Source organism: Perna viridis, chromosome 8 (assembly GCF_037379345.1).
Source record: "Perna viridis isolate PV_CMFRI_1.1 ecotype Kerala chromosome 8, ASM3737934v1, whole genome shotgun sequence".
Taxonomy (NCBI): Eukaryota; Metazoa; Mollusca; class Bivalvia; order Mytilida; family Mytilidae; genus Perna; species Perna viridis.
Genome location: NC_142452.1, coordinates 17,379,573 through 17,402,657, shown reverse-complemented (window position 1 = coordinate 17,402,657; position 23,085 = coordinate 17,379,573). Strand labels below are relative to the sequence as shown.

Here is a 23,085-nt window from a genome sequence, read left to right as displayed (position 1 = left end):
TCTATACTCACAACTGTCAAAGAGGGTCTGCAGTCCTACCACAACACTTGTTACTCTCGTAGTGGTATTAATTCAATGTGGATCCTGAAAAATTCGAAAGATCTTTTGGAGACAATCAGTTTCATAATTAGACTATTATCTGAATATAATAGCATTAAAACCTATAATTTTTCAACACTGTATACTTCAATTCCCCATACTCAGTTAAAATTCGGACTTAAAAACATTATACATCGTTGTTTTTCCAAAAAATAAATGGTACACCTAGATACAAATATATAGTTCTTGGTAGAGATTCCTCATACTTTGTAAGAAATAATTCCAAATCATCTTCCAAATATACAGAGGAAGATGTTTACAAAATGCTGGAATTTTTAATCCACAACATGTTTGTCCAGTGTGGTGGACGTGTTTTTCAACAAACGGTCGGCATTCCAATGGGAACAAATTGTGCTCCTTTACTTGCTGACCTATTCCTTCACTCTTATGAGGCTGACTTTATAGCTGATCTGATCAGAAGGAAAGAATATCGTTTGGCTAGATCTTTTAATCTCAGTTTCCGCTATATAACTGACGTATTATCTTTAAACAATCCTAATTTCGGGGATTTGATACATCGCATCTATCCAAAAGAACTTGAGATAAAGGATACTACAGACACTGTGAAGTCAGCTTCATATCTTGACCTACTCTTATAAATCGATGGTAAGGGAAAACTATTGACCAAACTTTACGACAAACATGATGACTTTTCATTCAGAATTGTCAACTTTCCTTTCATATGTGGCAACATCCCTTCGGCTCCTGCGTATGGAGTGTTCATATCACAACTCATACGTTATGCCAGAGCTTGCCGAAACTACGCAAACTTTTTGTATCGCGCTAGAACTCTAACAAATAGGCTTCTGGAACAGGGTTATGTTGCTACAAGATTGAAGTCATCACTACAGAAGTTTTATGGTCGTCATCATGAACTCGTGGATCGTTATGGTGTATCCATCAGCACCATGAAAACTGATTTATTCAACGGGTCATAGTTTTCCTTTCCTCGTTTGTCTACCCCGGACTTGACTTTTTATGAGCAATTCGGCGGGTGTTTCTAGAAAAGCAGAGGATGCTTACCCTACCGGTGCATCTGGTCCATGCTCCCAGTTTTTAGTGGAGTCCGAGTTGCTCGTTTACTTTTGTTACTTTTATGCATGATTTTAGTTACTTTATGTTCTTTGTTGTGTATGTCTGTTTTCCATGTCTGGTCTTTGTCCCTGGATTACATTCTTTTGATTACCGCTGTAACCTTGTTTCCCTTGATTACTCTTTCATCTGAATATGTTTTTCCGCTTTTATCCAATACATTTGTTATGTTAATATATACAACAAAATAACGTCTCGCAACATATACCATATCAACAACCGTAGTCCTGCGACATATTTTTAACTTACTCTGTCGGGTATTTTTGATATTTGTAGTTGAATATTGGAAGACACAACTTTTCATCTGGATATGCTTTTCCGCTTTTCGCCAATACATTTGTTATGTTAATAAATACAACAAAATAATGTAGATCTATATTGAGCAGTATTAAGCTAATAAATATGTATTATTCAAATTTAAAAAAAAAACAAATACTGATAATTATGTATGAACAAGTTACAACATGAGTTAAAAATAGCAATGACTACACAGGAGATGGAGTAGAGTATCTTGTTTCATAATTAGATTATAATCCAATACAAATATTAGAAACCATGGTCATAACAATGAAATTTAAAATCCGAAAACTTTATTTTAATTGCCATGCTTAGCAATATAAGGTAGAACTGATGAACAATGGGGTTTTTTGTAGAAATTGTTTGAAGACGTAACACCCAAATCTAAAATGCAAGTACTGTTTCTACATAATTTGAGTATATCTACTTTATTTGGGATGAGTTTTCCTCATAAAATGTCTCCTCATCTCCTTGGATGTTATTACACCTGTATATTTATTGTATTCAATGACTATTCTAATCTACTCAAAATAAGATTTCAATGTAGATTTTGTGAACTGATTTTCACATGTGAATATAACAGATACAAACGTTGTTATTTTCGTTAACTGTCTATCCACCAGTATGTGTCTTTGTATACATATATTATATAACGTCTTTCTAATATATAGTTTCTCTTACATTCCATGCAGTTCTTTACTTCATTTCAATAAAGTAATTCCTTTCGTGGAAGGATCGATATATTAAGCAATACAAATATAGAGTATATGTTGATGTTGTTCGTTTATGAATGAGTAATCAAGGGACCAAGTTTTGAGAAGAGATTAAAAGAATATAATTCAAGGATTAAGAACAGAATGGGAATACAGACACACGCAACAAAAAAATGAAATAACCAAAGTAACACCTAAAATGAAACAATTGTAAATAAAAAACCCAGACTCCACAAAAAACTGGGAGCATGTACCAGGTGTAACGTAGGGTAAACGTCCTCTGCTTTCCTACACATCCACCAAGTTGCTCATAAAATGTTGCGTTTGAGGTAGACGAAAGAGGAATGGAAAACTATGACACGGTGAATAATTCGGTTCTCAAGGTGAAGATGGATAAGATAAAATTGTTTGCTTCAAAGTCATTATGCCCATAATTTACCACATATCAAGAGAGAAAATCTGTAATAGAAAGAATTATTTACAGTGAGAACTGTTTGTATTCTTTTTAAAAAAGTTTAATCATTAACAATCCATTATGAAATTGGTATATTTGACGATACATGTTAGGATAAAGAAGTTAGTAAATTGTACGTTTTTACCTTTAAATTGAAAAATAATGAATGGATGACAAGTCTGCACAATTTGATGAAAACCTATTTACAAAAATAATTAAAAGGAATCCAAAATTAAAAATGGGAAACCCCAAATGCATTCAGTTGTAAGCAAATGACCCATAGTCAGAAGAGATTGTTGAATAACAGGTCAATAATATTTATCTAATTACCAGTCTATATAAAATTCAGACACTATCCATATTAAAGTGATTCACGGTGAAGAAAAACCCACCGAAGAAACAATGATTTTCAATCTACATATGCTATATTATTACGTGACAGTTGTTTTTCGATATTTAGATCTGTACCTTTGAGAAAATCATACATATATCCTCCACTAAAACCAATCAAGTCGAACTAAATGAAATACAATAACTCTTGCAAAGTGCTAATTTCATGTATACAATCTATATAAATTTTATCTCAAAATCGCAAAACCAAGATGAAAATATGTGACTGGCTGTGATCTGTAACTAATTCTATAAAAAATACATTGTAAAAGTGAATTATAAAGACTGCTACTAAAAGAGTAATAACAAACTGATAAATATTCTATTACGTCGGTATCAGGTCAATTTACTTACACGTTTTTTTGCCTTTTAATTAGAGTAACAAAATATCCAGTAATAAGCAGATAAGATAGATACGTTACCAAGTCACCAATAATTGATCAGTAACTTATAGATACATTACCAAGCAACCAATGATTGGATCAGTAACTTATAGATACATTACCAAGCAACCAATGATTGGATCAGTAACTTATAAATACGTTACTAAGCAACCAATGATTGGATCAGTAACTTATAGATACAATGACTGGCTAAACATATTTTGTTTTGTTGGTGTTGTGTTTCTTTGTTTATTGTTTGTTTATGTTGTTTTAAGGGGGTTGCCATTGTCTTTATTCTTTCGGGTGTCATTAGTATTTTATTCTGTTGTCTGTACTGTGAATGAAGATTGGCATTACTTCACGAATTCACGTATATGATTAGCATTGTTCTGTTGAAGCTACAATTTAAAGTCTCATTGATGAATATTGCGAATTTCAAGAGCTGTTCATGTTAATAACATAAAATTTACAGACTTTTAAGTAAAATTAATTTTTATACTAAAAAAATCAGAGTCGTGATATTTCGACTGAAGTTGCTTAGTAGTATACAGTTTTTGAATTTAAAAAAAGGATCTGAATTTTAGTAACTTAATATGACCAGTAATTTTTTTATAAAAAATACTAATACATAAAAATGATTTTCTTTGGAAAAAAATTCAAGACTCATTCTGTTGAAATCTTGTAAATTGAATATTGTGTTTATTTTCAATCCATTTTATCTGTTGAAGTTACTCTTTCAGACGTTTAAGGACAACGTTTCAGTTTTAAAATAATCAAAAACATAAGCATTCTATATGTATGTTTTGTTTTGTCGTTCATTGAAGACCAAGGGGTTGCCTTGGGGTTGTTGTCTCCTTGACATATATACCATACTTATTCTCCTTATATGAAAGTTTCATGAATATACATCAAGTGTTTTTTAAAAAAAAGTTGTGCGTTCAAAAGTGTGATTAACGAAAGTATGGACGGGCAAACTGATCACATTATAATTTTAAAATAGTGTTACTGATCTTGTTCTCCCTTTTACTGTAAAACAAATCAAATACTATTTATTCTCCATGAATACCATTGACTAAGGAATGAAAAAATATTTTTTTCTCCACATAAGATGTTTTCAAAATTCCAAAATGGTATTAGTTTACGACCAGAATCATGCTCCATGATTTTACTTTCGCTTGAAACAAGGTAAGTTTCGTCAATGCAAAACTTTAAAGGAAATAAGCATGTATATATACAACGAAAAAAAAGTATATATCAAATCAGCAAACATACACTGCAACAAATAAAGACAAAAAACAAAATTATAATATAACGTATGCAAATAAGCATCAACAAAGTATTTGAATTTCACAGTAATATCTTTTTCCTGATTAAACAGAATACACCAAAGTTACAACGCTATTTAATCAGCAGTTTGCGTAAACATCGGATGACTCCAGATACAGATTCACAGCTTCATAGCACAACCGATACTCATCCTAAAACAAACAAATTTACGTAACGAAAAAAATATCTAAACTTATTTACAACTAATTTATATGACAATCTAGTCAGATGAATATATAATAAATTAATAATAAACTGATTTTATTTCTTCTGTTATATGACATACACTCCTATGAATGTTTTTTTTTTTATTTTAATTTGTAACAGGTAGCCTTTGATAAAGGTAATAGTTAGTACATACTAAATCGTTGAAGAATTCATGTCGTCTTAATTTCAAAAGTCTTGCCAATTGGAACAAGTCGGCATTGCCATCAATAGTCATGCTAGAGACTGCATTGATAAATGTACAAAACAGACCAATGTTCTTTGCACCGTCACTGGAAAACAGAAACTTAAATAACTTGAAAAAAACATAAATATATACGTACATCTACAATCCTAAAAAATAGACGGTTGTATAAGGGCATAATCTAGACATTAATGATAAGGAGAAGTTTTAGTAAATTCTGTTTGAAAAGTAACAATATTGACATTTTTTTCTATGCAATCTTTTACAAAAACAAATTCTTCCTGACAAAGACAAATTGGAGAAGTGAGTACTAACAAGGAGAGGCTTTTGCTCCATTCTCCCTCTATATTATGCTCTGTTGTATCTAACACACACTCGTGAATTAAGACTATTATCAGTTTTAACACCGGAACCTTCCACATGCAACATATATCTCAATAGAAAACGTGCAATCAATATTTCAAATAAGATTTGTTTCAAATTTAAAGACGTTTGAATTAAACATACCTGCAAACTATGGTAACTGGGTCACATGACATATCTATCCTGGTTGATATCAGACTGACTATGGTACAGAGAGATGAGGGATCGGGACGATCTTTGTACACACATTGAAATATTTCAATTGGTCTTGCTTTGTCGTCCTAAAATAAAATTTTAAAATATGCAGGATAAAACGAATGAATTAATTGTTCTTAAATTCGATAAAATCTATTTTCATTTTCTTATATTTTTTTGCATTTTTGTCTGTTCAATTTTCATTTTTTAAGTTCGGTTTTTTGTGCGTTTTATATTTTGTTTTCATTTTCTTTGCACCATCTTTTTTTATTCTGTCTTTAACCACAATTCTAATATGACGTGCCTCGAATCCATGGAAAAATCTATTAAAAATATCAAAAAAACTAGTTATATGGGAATCGAAATAAATCACGGAATCTCCATATTATTACTGCTTAAACACGGGCTGACCATTTATTTCGTTATTGGGGATAAAACAATGCAAAATGAATGGCCAACCTGTGATAAAACAATGATAAAATGGAGTTTCCGTGATTTATTTCTTCATTCCATTGCCTAAACTATAAAAGAGTGATCAAGGGAACCAAGATTCCAGCGGAAATCAAAAGAATGTTATAAAGGACAAAGACCAGACATGGAAAGCAGACATACACAACAAAGAACATAACATAATCAAAATAATATATACAAAGTAACAAAAGTAATGAACAACTCGGACACAACTAAAAACTGGGAGCCTGGAAATATAGAGGAAATTGAGATTAAAGGATCTAGATAAACGATGTTCCTTCTTTTGGATCAGATAAGCTATAAAGTCAGCCTCCTAAGAGTTAAGGAATATGTAAGCAAGTAGAGTAGCAAAATTTGTTCCCATTTGAATACCGACCGTTTGTTGAAAAACGCATCCACCACACTGGACAAATATGTAGTGTATCAGAAATTCGAACATTTTTAAAACATTTCCTTCGGTATATTTGGAAGATGATTTGGAACTATTTTTTAACTTTTACTTTTATTATTTTAAAATTTGTATTGAAAATATGCAAATAACAAGCAAAGAATAGCACCAACATTTTTATCATCAATATCAATATTTGTATTTTACTGTATCCTGATGCATAGAAAAGCAATAGTTTTTGTTTTCAAAACATCTGTTGCCAAATATTTTTTGTGCCAACGTGTCGTTCCCTGTCCTTGTTAACATTTCAATTTTCAAATTAAATTAAACAAATATTACATAAATATCATAAAAGGTAGAAAATCAATTATGGAAAGTATAAAATTTACCTTTTGTGACAGTAATACTGTCTTCACGTCAATATCATTGTGTTTGACAGACCTAGAGCGGGTCGGTTTTATAATGAATGGTCCACTACTAAGGTTATCTTCAGAGTTTGAATATACCAAATCAGCCTGTAAAAAGAAAAAAAAACAATTTCCACAGTCATTACTCATGAAAATATTTCATAAGTAAGACTTTCGTCTCTGTCGTGCAAAAACATGTGAAACCAAATCGATAACAGATCGATTATGTTTATATCTTAAGAGTTGCAGTGGACTTAATGGATTGTCATCGGTTTTTGTACAGTGTAAATAAATGGGTGCAAGGAGAAAGCTCCCGATTGTTTCCTTGTTATCAATTATTTTTAGAACTGCACTTCTTTAAACAGATGCTGTAACTTTTGAAGTGAAATATACGGTGAATAATTCAAAATCTAACACAATAGATATGCTACATGTTCTTTTCTAATTCTTTCATTTCAAAAAGTTTCTTTGAAAAATGATGCTATGACAGAGATATAAACTACCACAGTTACTAAAAAGAAAACTATACCAGAGAAGTGTTTAAATAAGAAACTAATTACAATGTGTGTATCAATTCTCAAAAAGAAACCTGTGGTCAGTCTACTCAAATAATTGAATGTGATAAAATTCGCCTTCAACCGAAGCTCTTTCGAGGTTGCATCTGGCCAAGGATTGTCTTATGATATGATTTTATCAGGTGTTTTTTTTATACGAGCTCAGGAAATGTAAGTAATTTCAAACAAGTAGTTATCCAGTACAATATTGGGAAATTGCAACACTGTTTGTTAAGATACAATCACTTTCTACCTGTCATATTATGAACATATTTAGGAAACAGCGCTTAGACCGTGGATCACATAGGAAAATCTTCAACTGCTGAAAAATTAGTTTTACTATTAACAAGTGATAACTTTTCTAACAAAATTGGCCGTCTTTTAGTTTTAAATCTAAGTTGAGAATAAAATTTTATGCAAATTTGTCTAGGAGGATGAACCCTGTAACTTTTGACTGATATTTATGAGTGTTTGTATTTACAACAAACCGTCAAATGATTAATTGTGGATTTTTTTCTTGTACTATTGTACCATTCAGTCGCTGCCTACAAAAAATAATGAACCAAAATATTGCAAAGTATCACAAGTTAAAACATTTTGAATTTTGCCTAAGAGGTTGTATCTTGTTCATGATTACCTTCTATTAAAGGACGATGATATTCTAAGAAACCCTCAAAATCCCGGCTCGAAATATAGCCTTACTGTTTTGACAGATATAATTGCGATCTTACGTGAATATTTTTATCCTGATCAACCTACAGAAACCTTTGTGATAAACAACATCCTCAATTTGAGACAAGCATTAATAAATGATTAACTATTCGTCTGCCTAAACCTGAGTGAAAGCACTTCATGATTTTTATCCGAAGCTTTTCTCTGTGAAATAGCTCTTCTCTCGTACAGGATACGTGCAATTTAGAGAAAGCATGCACAATGTTTACGTTTCACGGTTTCGTGTATTTTTGGTCGATTCCGTATATATATCTCCGTAAAATGTTTCTTAGGATTGTTCATCGAAAATATCTTAAAAGATTCATAGGATAGTTCTGATATTTTTTTAAGTTACTTTCTCCTATTAGTAAATTATAACAGTTTTTCCTTTTCTTTTTCTATTGTTCGGTTGGCTTGTGCGGCTTCCCATCCACAGTTCAGCCAAAACAGCCATTTTACCAATCAACAACCGTTATTTTCTTATTTTTTTTATGTACCCATATTTTATTCCGTCTCGCATGCGAGCAATAGACAGGCATGAGAATCATATAACGTGTAACATATAACTATTATATTAAGGTAGTAGACCCAGGGTAAGGGAAACGAAGAATCAAGCATCAAAGAAACTTGGAATGATTTCATTCTATATCAAGGGAAAGCTTGACAGGCTTTGGTGAAATTGAATATGATACAAACATATCACTGATTTAAAGAGTAGTGTCCCTTACCCTTGTCTACCTCCTTTATCGAGCGTGATGCGTTTACAATTGTTTCAGTTTACAATTCACTATCGTATGGAAATCACATGATATGTAAACACGTTTACTTATAAGAATGATATAATAATCAAATGACAATTATATGTTAAATATCATATGTGTATAAAACATACAAATACTTTTATTTATACTATCATTTTATACTATTATTCTATACTATTATTTTACCTCTTTTATATTGTTTAGCAACAAGACCACGGTAGAGGAATTATGGTCAGTGATCATTGTCCAGAAATCAACCATGGTATCTGGTAGAGGTAACTGGGTTGTCAAAAATCCTTTAAATTTGGTGTATGACTTAATAAGAGAATAACGTACATCCATAAATAGCCGTATTGGACATATTCTAAATGTTATAACTAATAAAAGTACACATTTAAGAAAAATGTAATTGAACAGTTAATTTCCATATTAGATTCTATATGAAAACTGCAATTTTGTATGATGCAGTCTGGTATGAAAGTTTACTGGCTGTATTTATAAGCCGACATAACTTTTTTTCAATATTTGTTTTATATTACGAATTAACAGTGAACTGACTTGATTTGTAATATTAGTTTTAGTTGCTTTTTTTCGGTTTTATACAAGAATATGGACACACAAAAACAAACATATCTTCCTTAAAAATAGGAATGGAATAGGGAAATAAATAAACGACAGAGTATAGACAATAAACAAACCATTGGCTTAGTGTTACTATTTATCAAGATGTATGCGTACCGGCACTTGCACTGCATTTATGTAATTAGTTCTTCCTTTTTCATAAGAAATCAGGAACAGCCTTGTTTTGTCGCCTACAAAATCAGATCAGATGCATATCTTCAAAACAATACAACGACGTCCAGTACATGCATTGCTCACTTTTTTATGAATTTAATGAGATCGCCCTTCAAGAACAAAACATTATAAAGACAGATGCACAAATATCAAATATTTACGTTTATATTTTTAATCAATATCGTGCTATTTTTTTCGAAACGTAATATTTTTACCTTTTCTAGCAGAAAAGGTAACCATTATACCAAAATTACGCACACAATAAAAATATGGCTGCAAATGAATATCTCTATCTCCGAACAGTCAAGGTATATACAGAGAACCGACATTGCAAAATGAAGGATACATGTAACAAAATTACCGAAATGATAAGCTCTAGGCAAAACAAACACAAAAAGAGGGCACGGGCTCTTCTTCCACGCATGGAGTACGACACGATCGGTTCGTATAATAAGCTCACATATTTCTATACCATTAGTGAGCTATCGAAATCAATCATGAAGTATCAATAGGGAATAAGCCAATCACAGAACTTGGGCAGGTGTTTATAATAATACAGTAATATCACATCTGAGATCTGAAATTCAGTGATATAACATACTCAATCACGATCAGATAACCCAACGATAAAATATTATCGACATGGACCATGGTCATTGCTATTGGAATTTTGATATACTATGCATGAAATGTTTGGGAGATTCACAGGAGACGTTCTTATTTTGTGACATAAATGTGATACCTAAAGTAGTGACATGCTTATCACAATGGTATAAGTGATATCGCCTAAAATTAGAAGCGATTAAATAACACGACTTCGAACACTATTCCCTTGACATCTCTGTAGTTTTTCATTCCGTTCATAAATGAAACATACTTACTGGCTAACACATTCTGACTCCTGTTTTTCACTATATTATCGTCACTTTTAGCATCAGAATATTGCAATGGTTGATGTTCTTCAAGTTGTTCTTGTAGCATCTATAAAACAAGAATTATGCATTTACATGAAGTTACAAAAAATTGCCATAATTATCTGATTATAAATTGTTTAGCTCTTATAATTTAACAACAAGGTTTAGCTCTAATCTAATATCACCATACACTATCTACATATATATGTAAATGTTTATTGTTATTAAATGCTTTTTCGGATCAATGCGCACTGAATTTTTGCACATTTATACAAATAAAATAGAAGTGTTAAACTTTTTTTAAAAATGGTAGTTTCCTGTTGCGATCAAATGACACTGGATACTTTTGTTTTCCTTTCTTTTTTCATAGTATTGAGACGGTTTATCAATTAAATGTGGATTCAAATAAATATAAGGGCAAATATTTATTCAAAAAGCATTACACATAAGACAGATAAGTTATAATAATGAATTTAGATTCAAACTTTTAAAGTGATTTAGGGTTGCTATGATGTGCCCTTTGATTTCGATTTATAATATATATGAAATGAAGTATATAGTACAGTGAATTTGTAAAATAAATTAAATAAATACTTGGTGTATATCCCATAAAATGAATGATGATTAGATATCTTCCCGATTTTGGAAAAAAAAAACATTCACAGGTTTTAAGACACATTTTTTCATCTATGGAAGAACTTTTAAAGCCCCACCATCTTTGGAGACCTACTTAAATCCAGCATTGCCTTTCTTTTCACCTGCATAGTTTTTTAAGCCCATATCTGTGTTGCCTGAATCATCGCTTTTGGATCTGGACACTTTTTCTTCTATTTAATGTAACTGACATGCAGTTTACCGGTTAATTTTTAAAGTTCATACAGCCTTTTTTTTATTTTACATATCTCTGAAAAGCTTTTTATATTTATGAGCTCAATCTGAATAAATGAGACGCATTATTTCTTGCAAAATAATACTATCATAACATTAGTTGTAGGATTTTTGGATATACATATACGTGCAGCACTAATACTTTGGATGAGGCGTTGAAACACATGTACGGGCTACACATGACGTTGTCGTAGCAACAAAAATAAAACTGTCTAATAATACAAGGGTTTAAATAACATGTCTACGGGGTTAAACTAACAACATATAAAGGAAAGATGGAACCCAATGTTATGTAAGAATAGCCATACATAGTACTTAAATAAACAGTTATAAGTTATATTTCATTTTGATTACCTTGAATTCTTCACTTAACCCTAGGTGATTCATCGGGCACTTGTCGGCTTTAATATCCTTCCATACTTTTGCAAAGTCTGCTTTACGTAGTGATGTATCTTGCAATGTAAACCTTTCTAGGAGGGCAAAATGGAGGCACTCATATTGTTCCTATGATATATTATGAGGTTTATTTATCAATCTATTGTTAGTTTTCTAGACGTTTCTTACAGCAACCAATAAAGTTAACTTCAGGGAATGGGTTTGGTCGTCTCTTGAATAAATGATTACCACTCAGTGTACTTCCTAAGCAACTAACTGGTCATTTGGCAGATTTAAACTGTCTATCAAACTTAGACAAAAGTACATAAAAGATGATAAAATTGTAGATCTCGTTAATAATTGTCCAGTTAAATAACCTAAAATTTCATCAGGTAACGGTCATTCATTCAATATAATACCAACTGCACGCCCTGAGGTCACCTACATTACTCGCTACAATGATATTTTACAACTCGGCGGGTGTTTCTTGAAAAGCATACGACGCATACCCTACCGGTGCACCTGGTCCATGCTCCCAGTTTTTTTAGTGGAGCCAGAGTTGCTCATTTACTTAAACAAATTTTGATACTTTGTATGTATTATTTTCGGTTATTTCATGTTTTTGTTGTGTTTATCTTTTTTCCACGTCTGGTCTTTGTCCCTGGGTTACATTCCTCTGATTTCCACTAGAATCTTAGTTCTCTTGATTACTCTTAAGATTTAGGCTCATCACCTTATCCGATTTAAGTACTTGTTATACATCGTTTTCTTGCAAACTTGCAAAATATTCCATCATGAATTTTAACAAATACAAACACTTTACTATTAGTACTATGCAAATAAAGGACGATCTAAAAGAAAACTGTGCCTTTCGTAAACCTAATTTGATAAACTAAAATAATAGAAAAAAACATTTACACCAATTACTTCCGATTCAATCAATCAAAACTATTTTGTGTCTTATTTGTATGTGACCATACAATAAACGCTTCAAATTAACCTGTGTCTGTATCATATTCATCCTACTGTATCTCATTTTCTTGACATATTGAACAACATTGACATATTGTGTGATCGCCCCTTCTTCGTACAATGCATCAAGTCCGATATATGTTCCCGTTCTACCTATTCCTGCACTAAATGAACAAAAAGGAAAGATTATAGTACGATTTTTGTTACTTTTTTGGTTCACATTGGTAAATTCTATTAATGAATAATAACTTACATTTTTATGAACTTATTTTGACAGACTTATAAATTAAGCGCAGCAATCTTGAACAAACGATTTTTTGTCGATTTAGAAGCAAACGCGTATGTTGAACTGATACTACCTGCAATGGACAAGTATAGGACCATTGTTCTTATTATGCTGATCACAAATGATGTGTTTATGAAACAAAGCTAGATAAAGTGGGTCTGGTGTTCCATGGTCTGGCCATGCTGTAAAATGGTACTGAATAACCTCTCTCTTTTCCAGTGTCTAATTTGTGTAAAAATAAGCGACAATTAAGATTAATTCTATACTTAAAGGTTATTACATCGTACGTTAATTAGATTTGTGATAAATTATAATTGCATTTAGGAAACAAAAAAGAACGTATCTTTTGTATCGAAATCTCATCATGTAATTAAAATTATGATTATTTATAAATTACATTATGTCACATTTTCATTGATGTACATAATTAAGTAACACCGTACCTTTATATTTTCAACACCGATTTCTCTAGTAATATATGCAGCTCTCTCCTTTTCTAAGAGAAGGGTCAGTACAATATCACCACATTTCATTTTCTCTCCACCAATGGGCCAATACATTTCACATTTTATCTGCAATATATATATAGATATATATATATGCGTGTCTGTAGTCAAAGGTGCCCTTGTTTTCAATTTCTTGAGCTTCAAGTTTGTTTCTTGGGTTTAGAATTTAGTTTTTTCTCGAAGTCTATTTAAAAAGTTGTTGATTGTTATTTGTTATATATTGACTTTTTTAATGGTCTTCACGATGATTAAAATATTGATTAATAACCTTTCCTATCTCCATAAGGTTTGTTAACATGACTATTTTTCTTATGTTATACTGCCATATCATTTTCCAGTGGTCATTAATAGTGTTCTTAGTGGGACCTATAATAATACAAAAAAATTAGTTACAAGAATGGTACAATAGAACTATAGAGAAGCCTTTTGTACTTCTGGAAATACCAAAATTCTACTTAAAATATGTCACAAAGAAAACCTCACCGGGATGAAATGTGTCAGCTCAAGGCCAACCATTGGTCTTCCATGAACGACAAGCAAACCCTCACACTACAGGATAGCTAGCCCCAAAAACAAGAATATAGGACTTTCCTAAACTCAGGCAGATATGTCAAGTCACACAGCGTAACTAATCACATCATATAACAAGTCACACAGCGTAACTAATCACATCTGGCATTCAGTTATTTTTATCAAAACCTCATCTTCCACGTCAACATAGATGAAGCGCAAAAATAATCAAAATGTCATCAAATTTATACATGAAATGCACATGTGTTCCTCTATAGAAATAAACAAAACATATCTTTTTTTAATAGACTTTTTTGTCTTCTAAACTGAACAAATATTTTCTTACTCAGGCTGACACCAATTTACCTTTCTAATATAAAACTATTTACTAAAACCTACCTTGAGATGCAATATAGCGTCTATCTGATTCAAATCCCTTAAAAAGAAACAACAAATTAGTAGCATTTAATTGTAATCACAGTGATTCTGTTTAAAATGTTTAAAATCTTAAATGTAGTAAAGAAAGGCAAGACTGTACTTGTCTTACCGTTCCTGTGGGTGTTTACATGAATTTTGAAATTGGCAACCGCAAGGTAGTAAAGCACGCATTTTCTAAAATACATTGATTCTATGATGAAGTTAAGTTTTTTTGCATAGTAACCATTCATTTTCATGGCAACCAATCATCGTTTTATATTTTTAGTGAGTGTTAAACAATGTATTTTTATTACATCACTTTTACTAAAATAGTATAAACTCCTATGCACTTTGTAAAAAAATATTCTTAGGAACAAGGTGTTCCGTGCATAGTTACTCAAAAGATTGCATAGCAACCATTAATTATCAAAGCAACGAACCATTATTGTGATATATTTTCGCATGTTCTTGGATTGAATAAAGCTTTATGGTGTATTTTTGTAAGATCAATATCTGAAGTTATAATTCTACTGTTCAAAACTGAACCAAGCAACACTGGTTTCCATGGTGACCAGAAAACAATCTCCTTAGCAACCATGAGTATATTTTGTCAACAATGGTTATATCTGATTATATGCTGACAACATTCTTTTTTATTGAGTCAGATAATATCACATGGAGTAAAGACCTGCAAATTCTTAAAGATAGTTTTGTAGAGTTATCGGAGACATACAATACATGTATTATATGCATCTTAAAGTATATACAATACATGTATTATATGCATTTACAGTATGTAGATTTCCGAAAAATGCACATTCTTCATTAAATGGCCAACTCCATTTTAAAAACTAATTAATCATGTTGATACATAACAAATATCGGTCAATCATTTAAATGCATTTGGTTGATAAAAATGTTAAAATTGACTCAGTTGAGTTATATGTCCCCCATGACCGTTTGTAACTATTATTTCGAAAATCGAAAATGGAGGTTATGGAGTAAATGTGCATGTGACAACGACTCACACGATCGTATGTTAGCTTTTCTTGTTAGCTTGTGTTCCTTGATTGATTTTGTGTTAATACATTACTATTTATCGTTTCTTGCGATACTGACATTGCATATCTCTTGTTGTATACAGAGTTATGAAATACGATTTGCTTCCGTGTTATTTCATTCTATGCTGAATGTTTTCAGATTTTGATACAATCATGGAAGGTCTGAAATTCAGGATCATCAGCATAGAGTACTGTAAAATATATGGGGAAATAAAAAAAAAACAATTCGGTGTATAACATAATTTAATGTTTTGGATAAAGAAAGGTTGGGTACTTGAAAAAGACATTTACACGTATGAAAATAATAACAAAATATGACTAAATGGTCCCATAACAAACAGACGGACAGACAGAAAAAAATATTTTCCAGAAAATTAACTCCTTACAATATCTATATAGCAAGGTAATCTACATGTAGCAGAGGTAAACAACACAATGAGGACAGAAGGACATACAGACTGTTTGATGTGTAGACAGGTCGGAGGAATCCTATTACCCTCCAAAAGTTCGTTTGAAAGAATAAAGTGATTTGTTTTGAATATTTCAAAGACCAAACATAATCCAATATACGTCTTACTTTGTATTATCATTCCAAGTCTCAAAGTTTTATTTTAAATACATTTTAATAGTATTAATAAATCTCAATTTAAAACCAAAATGAAAAATAAAAGTCAGGAAGGGTCCTGCCTGCCTGAAACCAATATCTTGATGGATCGAACAGACCCCCAACAGGGAAATTAACAAGGTTAAAGGACGTATAAGGTGATTACCATAGAGCATCGGCTGAAGTCGACGGGGTCTTCAAAAATAGATCACAGTATTTCAATTAGATTATTCATCCTATTAAAATATAGTTATTAAACTACGATACACGTATTTTGTACATTTGTTGACACTTATATAAATCTAAGAACAGATAGGACTGTCCAGCCAAAATAGTTCTTATCATGTGCGAGCATACACATACTTCAAGTTTATATCAGACATATATTCACATAATTACATTGCCGCTATGTGTTTGAATATCATTTTAGTGAAGGGAAATGACTGCATATATATAGGAACAAACAAAAACAAGATTCGGGTGGTCCAAGTCCCCGCTGCGGTATTAAAGTCGATGTAACCTTAACCTTTGACCAACTGACCTAAAATCACTAGATGTCCTTCTTACCTTATAAGCCTTCAACTGTGTATTTTTGAAGAAATTCAATGAAGGCATTCAAAAGTTATATTCAGAAAACTAAATTCAGACGGGACGGACGGATGAAAACCGGTATTTCTATGTCCCCTCCGCAAATTATTACAGCAGGGACACATAGAAAAGCAATTAAATCATACATGTACTATCCAACATAAGTGGAAAATATGTACTAATCCGTACTTTCGGTACGTAAACATCTTTTGTAATCTTTGAACTTGGGTCGTTTGCAAAACAGGAAATAATTTAGATCAGATTTTACTTTAAAACGTACACTCAAGGGACGAAAAAAAATGTATTATTGAATCTTGTCGCATTTTTGTATTCTGCAAGACAGAATATTTACAACCATCATATATTAAAGTCAAGAGTAATTTTAACACAGCAATCAGCGAGTCACTGCTGTAATTATTCTAGGGAAAATGTAGATAGATATTATTTTATATCTAAGTACAAATAAATTGTAAATACATATTAAAAAAAAGAAAAAAAATTGTCAGCGCTGAGAATCGAACCGAGATCGTCAGCTTCACAGACCGGCACGCTTTTTTTTTCAGCTTGATAAACCGACCGGCAGGCTAACCATTACGCCATGGCATCCCAATTACAATTTATGCCGATATATCTACTATTTATACTTTTGGTAAATATAAACATTTTATATAATTTTATATTCAAACTACGGCTGCTTGAAGGAATAATATTTAGCGATTCTGAACCTCTCGAACATACTACAACCAACTAACGAACAACCTGCATTCGACATTCCGGTCGCAATTTTGTCGTCTACAAAACAGACCCCCACCCTAATTGGCCTAAAATAAGGACTTATGGGATGAAATAACCTCCACAAAATGTTCAAAGTGTAATACATTATCAGGATCTTTCCAGGAAATAATAAGATCTTGAAAGATAAAAACGGAAGACCGTGATTTTTTTCCCACATTATAATTCCCCATAAAAATATCCTTTGACCCCATTTCTATGTCGTGTTTGAATATAACATGTTAAAAACTACCTGAATATGGATTCCATAAAATATTAATAGATTCTGGCGGTGACAATCCTTAATCAGTTAATATTTTAGCCACTTACCAATCAGACGTACAGTGCTATGCCATAATTTACCAGCAAAATCCAAGATGGCGCCGATGAAGCGTGAAAAAAATGCCTAAATAAAACATCAATAAATGTGTTTAAATTTACTTACTTTTATTCAATACTTTGTCATTTCGCCCTTCACTTTCAACACTTTCCGTAAACGCTTTGGAATTGAATGATACAGTCCCTGAATATAGTTCACACTGAGTTTTTTCCGGATGTCACGGATCGCGGCTGACAGTTCTGGGGCTGTGTTAAAAACTTCAACTCTCTGTTGCAACTGAATTTTCAATTTGAGCCATACATTTTCGATGGCATTTAGGTCTGGTGATTGTGCAGGCCATTCCATTTATATTGTTCTCCTGCATGTAGGTTTTGACATCCTGGGCCCGATGTATGGGGACATTGTCGTCTTGAAACACACAATCCTACTCCGGGAAATGCCGAGCAATCACTGGCCATAAGTTGTCCTCGAGTATCTCGATGTATTTATGTCTGTTTATAGTACCATTTACTGTTGTAACAGTCCCAACGCCATGATAAGTAATGCAGCACCAGATTATGACAGAAAGTTTCCTCTGGGCCGGTGGACATACACAATCTTTGGACTCTGCCTCATCCTTTCTCCGCCAAATATGAATATGGTTATTAGTGCCAACCACCACCTGCCTTTCTTCCGAAAATATAAGTTTGTTCCACTGACCACAAACATGCCAATGAAGCTTTTCTCGGGCAAATTTCACGCGTTTTTTTTTCTTTTCACCTCTCGAATCCAGACTTCCTTCTTACCAACTCTCCGATGATATCCTTCTGGGTACAAAGCATGCTGAACTGTCCTTTTAGATATTTGAGCACCTCAGTGTTCATTGAATTTTAGGATAACATCCTTTAATGGGGTCTTACTGTGCAGTTTATTTATTACAAATCATTTGCAGATTGTTAAAATGTTCAAATTTATAATAAGATATCTATTTGTTTGGTTTAGAGTCGGAAACATCATTGGAAATCATCACTTCACACCTGCGGTTGATATAGACGCTTTTTCAGTTTCTGGATGTTTTCGACGAGGTACGCGCTTTTGGTATATAAAGCGGCAATTCATTACAAAATTGGTTTAGTTTGTTAGTTTAATCGGCAGAGAAAGATTGAAAGTAATAATAATCGAAAGAAACTTAAGGAAGCCAAGAAGTAAGTTTGGTTAACTAAAGCCTAGAAGTTCCAGTTTAATTTTGAAACTTGTGGTTTACAAGCAAGCAGTTCCAAGAAGCTTTTAGGATAGTTGCAAACCACCGGGTTGTTCAATACTGTAATTTATCTAGCTGGGTGATGGTTGCAGTCCCTCGAACAGGTAGTTTGTAACAATCTATGGGCTTGCTTGAAACATAGTGTTTCAAAGACTAGGTGTCTCAGAAGCTAGGTGTTCCAAGACTAAGTGTCTGGGGAGCAAGCTCTATCCCCAGAACAAAATGTTGTAAAGCCCGCAACCTATGACGGGAAGGGGCCAAGTGTACATTTTTTATGCATGTTCAGGTATAAATGATTGGTCAGACAATGAAAAGGGTTTTTACTGGCTATATCATTAAGGGGACAAGCCCAGGGGGTTCTAGGAAATTTGTCTGAAGATCAAAGGCAAAATCATAAAGAGCTTGTAATTTCTCTCGAGAAGAGGTTTTCTCCTGCAAACCAGTCTGAACTTTATCGAACGCAGTTGCGTGAAGTCGTCAAAAAAGCAGCGCAAAGCCTTCCTGAGTTAGGCCAGGACATAAGGCGCTAACCAAATCTTGCTTATCCAACAGCTCCAAATGACTTCATGAAACACTTGCTAAGGAGCAGTTCACTGACAAACTTAAAAGTGTTGACATGAGACTTCGAGTGAAACAAGCTAGACCAGAACATCAAACTTAAAAGTGTTGACATGAGACTCCGAGTGAAACAAGCTATACCAGAACATCAAACTTAAAAGTGTTGACATGAGATTTCGAGTGAAACAAGCTATACCAGAGCATCAAACTTAAAAGTGTTGACATAAGACTTCGAGTGAAACAAGCTATACCAGAGCATCAAACTTAAATGACGCGATACGACATGCTGTCGAATTAGAAGCTTTCAATAAAGCAGAGCTTAAGAGAGAAGAAAATAAGGGTTTCTTAAGGACTACTGCACTTGACAGTGACTCTGTAGAGGCAAGCGATAGGATGTCAGATCTCCTCAAGAATATGCAAACAGCACTGACTGATTTGCAGAAAGAAGTAAAAACTTTGAAGGAAAATTCCAATGGGTCTGGACAGTTTCCTTTTAGAAGGAATAATAGATTTAAAAGGACAAGGAGAGCTGGATGCTTTAAATGAGGGAAATTTGATCATTTCAAGAAAAATCGTCCGGAAATTAGGGTTACGAGTGAAAAGGAAAGTCCAGCGAAGGCTCGGGAAACCATATCTGTGAAAAAGAATGGTATAATAGGGGTGAACAAACTGGCCACTGAAGTCGGAATGTTCATTGAAACCAAAATCAACGGTACCAATGCAAAAATGTTGATTGATACTGAGGCAACGGTGACTCTCATATCAAAGAAACTATTTTATAGCATGCATTCGCATGTAATGACACAAATGGACAGAGAGATACTGACTGCCAATGGACCTCCTTTGACTTTATTTGGGAAAACCATAATTGATATAAATATAAATGGGTATGTCTACTTAAATATAGCTGTAGTAGCTGAAATAATTGTTGACGGTATATTGGGAATAGATTTTTAGAGAGCCAAACATTGTGTCATTGATATGACTAAAGGTAGTATTAGGATAAAGGGAAAAGAGATCCAATTAAACTTTGAAGGTCAGATAGGTTGCTGTAGAGAATAAATAGCTATCTACTGGGAGTGAAAAACCAGTGTTTAGAAATGCAAGGAAAGCTACCATTTCAAACAGAAAAGTGAAAATTGCTGAACCAATTCTTGAGAAAAACAAGGTAACATGTGGTCCGTGTATCAAAACGTTCAAAAAATGGCTTATTACAGACGTAATATGGCGCGATTTAACAAACACAGTGATGATGGCACAAGTAAGGTGTCAAGTAACAGTGAGAAGAAAGAATATGGTTCGAAGGCATCTCCCGCTGGAAAGGAATCTTTTTCAAGGAGTGGAAAAGAATCAGACCCCGGTAAGTCAATAGGAAGGGGGGACAGAAAATCAGAATTCCAGATTAGCATGGGAAGATCTGACTCAAGTGAGGAAGATAACGTCAATTCGTCTGTAAAGAGAAAAATCAAAAGAAAGCCAAGGGAACCAGAAAGGGACTGTCACAACAAGAACGTCTGTTATCAGAACTATTGAAAACATTCATGCTAAACGAAAGTACAAAATATAGAAACCAAAGCACTTGGTGTATATTGATCAGATGTCTGGAAAAGTTTTAATAGCTTTGAAAACGAAAATAATTCTGAGTTTGATTTGTATTTGACGTTGCTAAAGGTAGAAGCAGGTAACAAATGTTTGAAGACAGGGCCACATAGATGGAAGGTCTATATGACACCGGAAAAATGTCATGATTGTGTCAGGAAAAATTGAGAATAATATAGATAGAACGGGAAGTAGTTGGGGATTCCTTGCATATGATTAAATTTGATTTTGTTTGCAGGAAGCAAACTTGAATTAACAGAATTAATGTTCATGTAAAAGAACCCTCATGTAAGCCGTAAGTGCTTCTTGTCGAGGCTAAATTTCAGAACTTGAGTTTTTGATAATACATTCTTTAACAATCAAAATTGTTTACAGATCTTACCTCTACAACTTTGATATGATATTTAATTGTGTTGGTCATGCGAGGACGCATGATATCGGAGGCGTGGGTAATGTGACAAAATGCAGTTTATTTATTATAAATCATTTGCAGAATGTTAAAATGTTCAAATTTATAATAAGATATCCATTTGTGTGCTTTAGAGTCGGAAACATTATTGGAAAGCATCACTTAACACTTGCGGTTGTTATAGACGCTTTCTCAGTTACTGGATGTTTTCGACGAGGTACGCGCTTTTGGTATATAAAGCGGCGATTTTTTTAAAAATTGGTTCAGTTTGTTAGTTTAATCGGCAGAGAAAGATTGAAAGTAATAATATCCGAAAAAATAGTTGAAACTTACGAAAGCCAAGAAGTAAGTTTGGTTAACTAAAGCCTAGAAGTTCCAGTTTAATTTTGAAACTTGTGGTTTACAAGCAAGCAGTTTCAAGAAGCTTTTATGATAGTTGCAAACTACCGGGTTGTTCGATACTGTAATTTCTCTAGCTAGGTAATGGTTGCAGGCCCTTGAACAGGTAGTTTGTAACTATCTATGGGCTTGCTTGAAACATGGTGTTTCAAAGATTAAGTGTCTCAGAATCTAGGTGTTATAAGACTAAGTGTCTGGGGAGCAAGTTGCTCCGAAACTGACAACTGTTTACGTTTTCCAGCCATTTTTGGAAACATCAATTTTTGCACTGAGGTAGCAGACGAAACACTAATTTCCGGTTTAACTTATAAAAATAGAGGTAATTAAACACATTGTCATAAATTTGTTTCTAAAATTAAAGACGGGGAAGCCCAGGGTTAGATAATTTATTTTAATCACGTTACGCTTGACCGGCGCCATATTTGTTTCCGCCGGTAAATTATGGCACAGCACCGTACATGTTGACATCGCTTCGGAAAATTGCCGTCCCGTCACCGGATAAGTTCCGATATTATTGTGATAGTAAACAAACTCCATTTTTCAGCTACGGTTTTTTTTTAATTTTTGAGGGTCTCCGCTAACGTGACCCACGATAATGTCTTTTGAAAATGATTCTGAGTTACGAGAAGTGTCCAAAGCAATTTTGTTTTCTGTGGGTCACGTTGGCGGAGGCATTAAAAAGAAGAAGTTTGTGACGAAATTCCATTTTTTCCCTCATTTTCCGTTTCTTTGGTGTTTTGACGTCTTCATTACTTTTTCAGTGGCTCTAATAGAAACAGTTTTCTTATACATAACAAGTTATTACAAGTTACCCTCCTACAAGTGTTAACTTTTGCACTT

The 23,085-nt window shown here is 33.0% G+C and overlaps 1 protein-coding gene and 1 pseudogene across 3 annotated transcripts in view; one reads left to right on the top strand and one right to left on the bottom strand.

Annotated features, from left to right (window-relative positions):
- Positions 1-1,554: 1,554 nt before the first annotated feature.
- LOC148609573 (receptor-type tyrosine-protein phosphatase alpha-like) overlaps positions 1,555-23,085 on the bottom strand; it is a 41,378-nt gene continuing 19,847 nt past the window's right edge. The window contains exons 10-23 of one of the 3 annotated variants that reach the window (XR_015924829.1): positions 14,659-14,695; positions 14,018-14,115; positions 13,687-13,815; positions 13,317-13,465; positions 12,986-13,121; positions 11,965-12,114; positions 10,690-10,789; positions 9,752-9,825; positions 9,200-9,328; positions 7,795-7,863; positions 6,970-7,095; positions 5,671-5,807; positions 5,116-5,251; positions 1,555-4,906 (exon numbers count right to left, since the gene is read on the bottom strand). Coding sequence is in view for 1 of the 3 variants with exons in the window: in XM_088596512.1 (XP_088452638.1) it covers positions 4,835-4,906; positions 5,116-5,251; positions 5,671-5,807; positions 6,970-7,095; positions 9,200-9,328; positions 9,752-9,825; positions 10,690-10,789; positions 11,965-12,114; positions 12,986-13,121; positions 13,317-13,465; positions 13,687-13,815; positions 14,018-14,115; positions 14,659-14,695 (1,473 nt within the window). In the remaining 2 variants the exon portion in view is untranslated. The remainder of the gene's footprint in view (positions 4,907-5,115; positions 5,252-5,670; positions 5,808-6,969; positions 7,096-7,794; positions 7,864-9,199; positions 9,329-9,751; positions 9,826-10,689; positions 10,790-11,964; positions 12,115-12,985; positions 13,122-13,316; positions 13,466-13,686; positions 13,816-14,017; positions 14,116-14,658; positions 14,696-23,085) is intronic. The other 2 variants (XR_015924830.1, XM_088596512.1) reach the window with 2 other exon arrangements.
- Positions 20,232-21,371, top strand: LOC148609574 (uncharacterized; annotated as a pseudogene).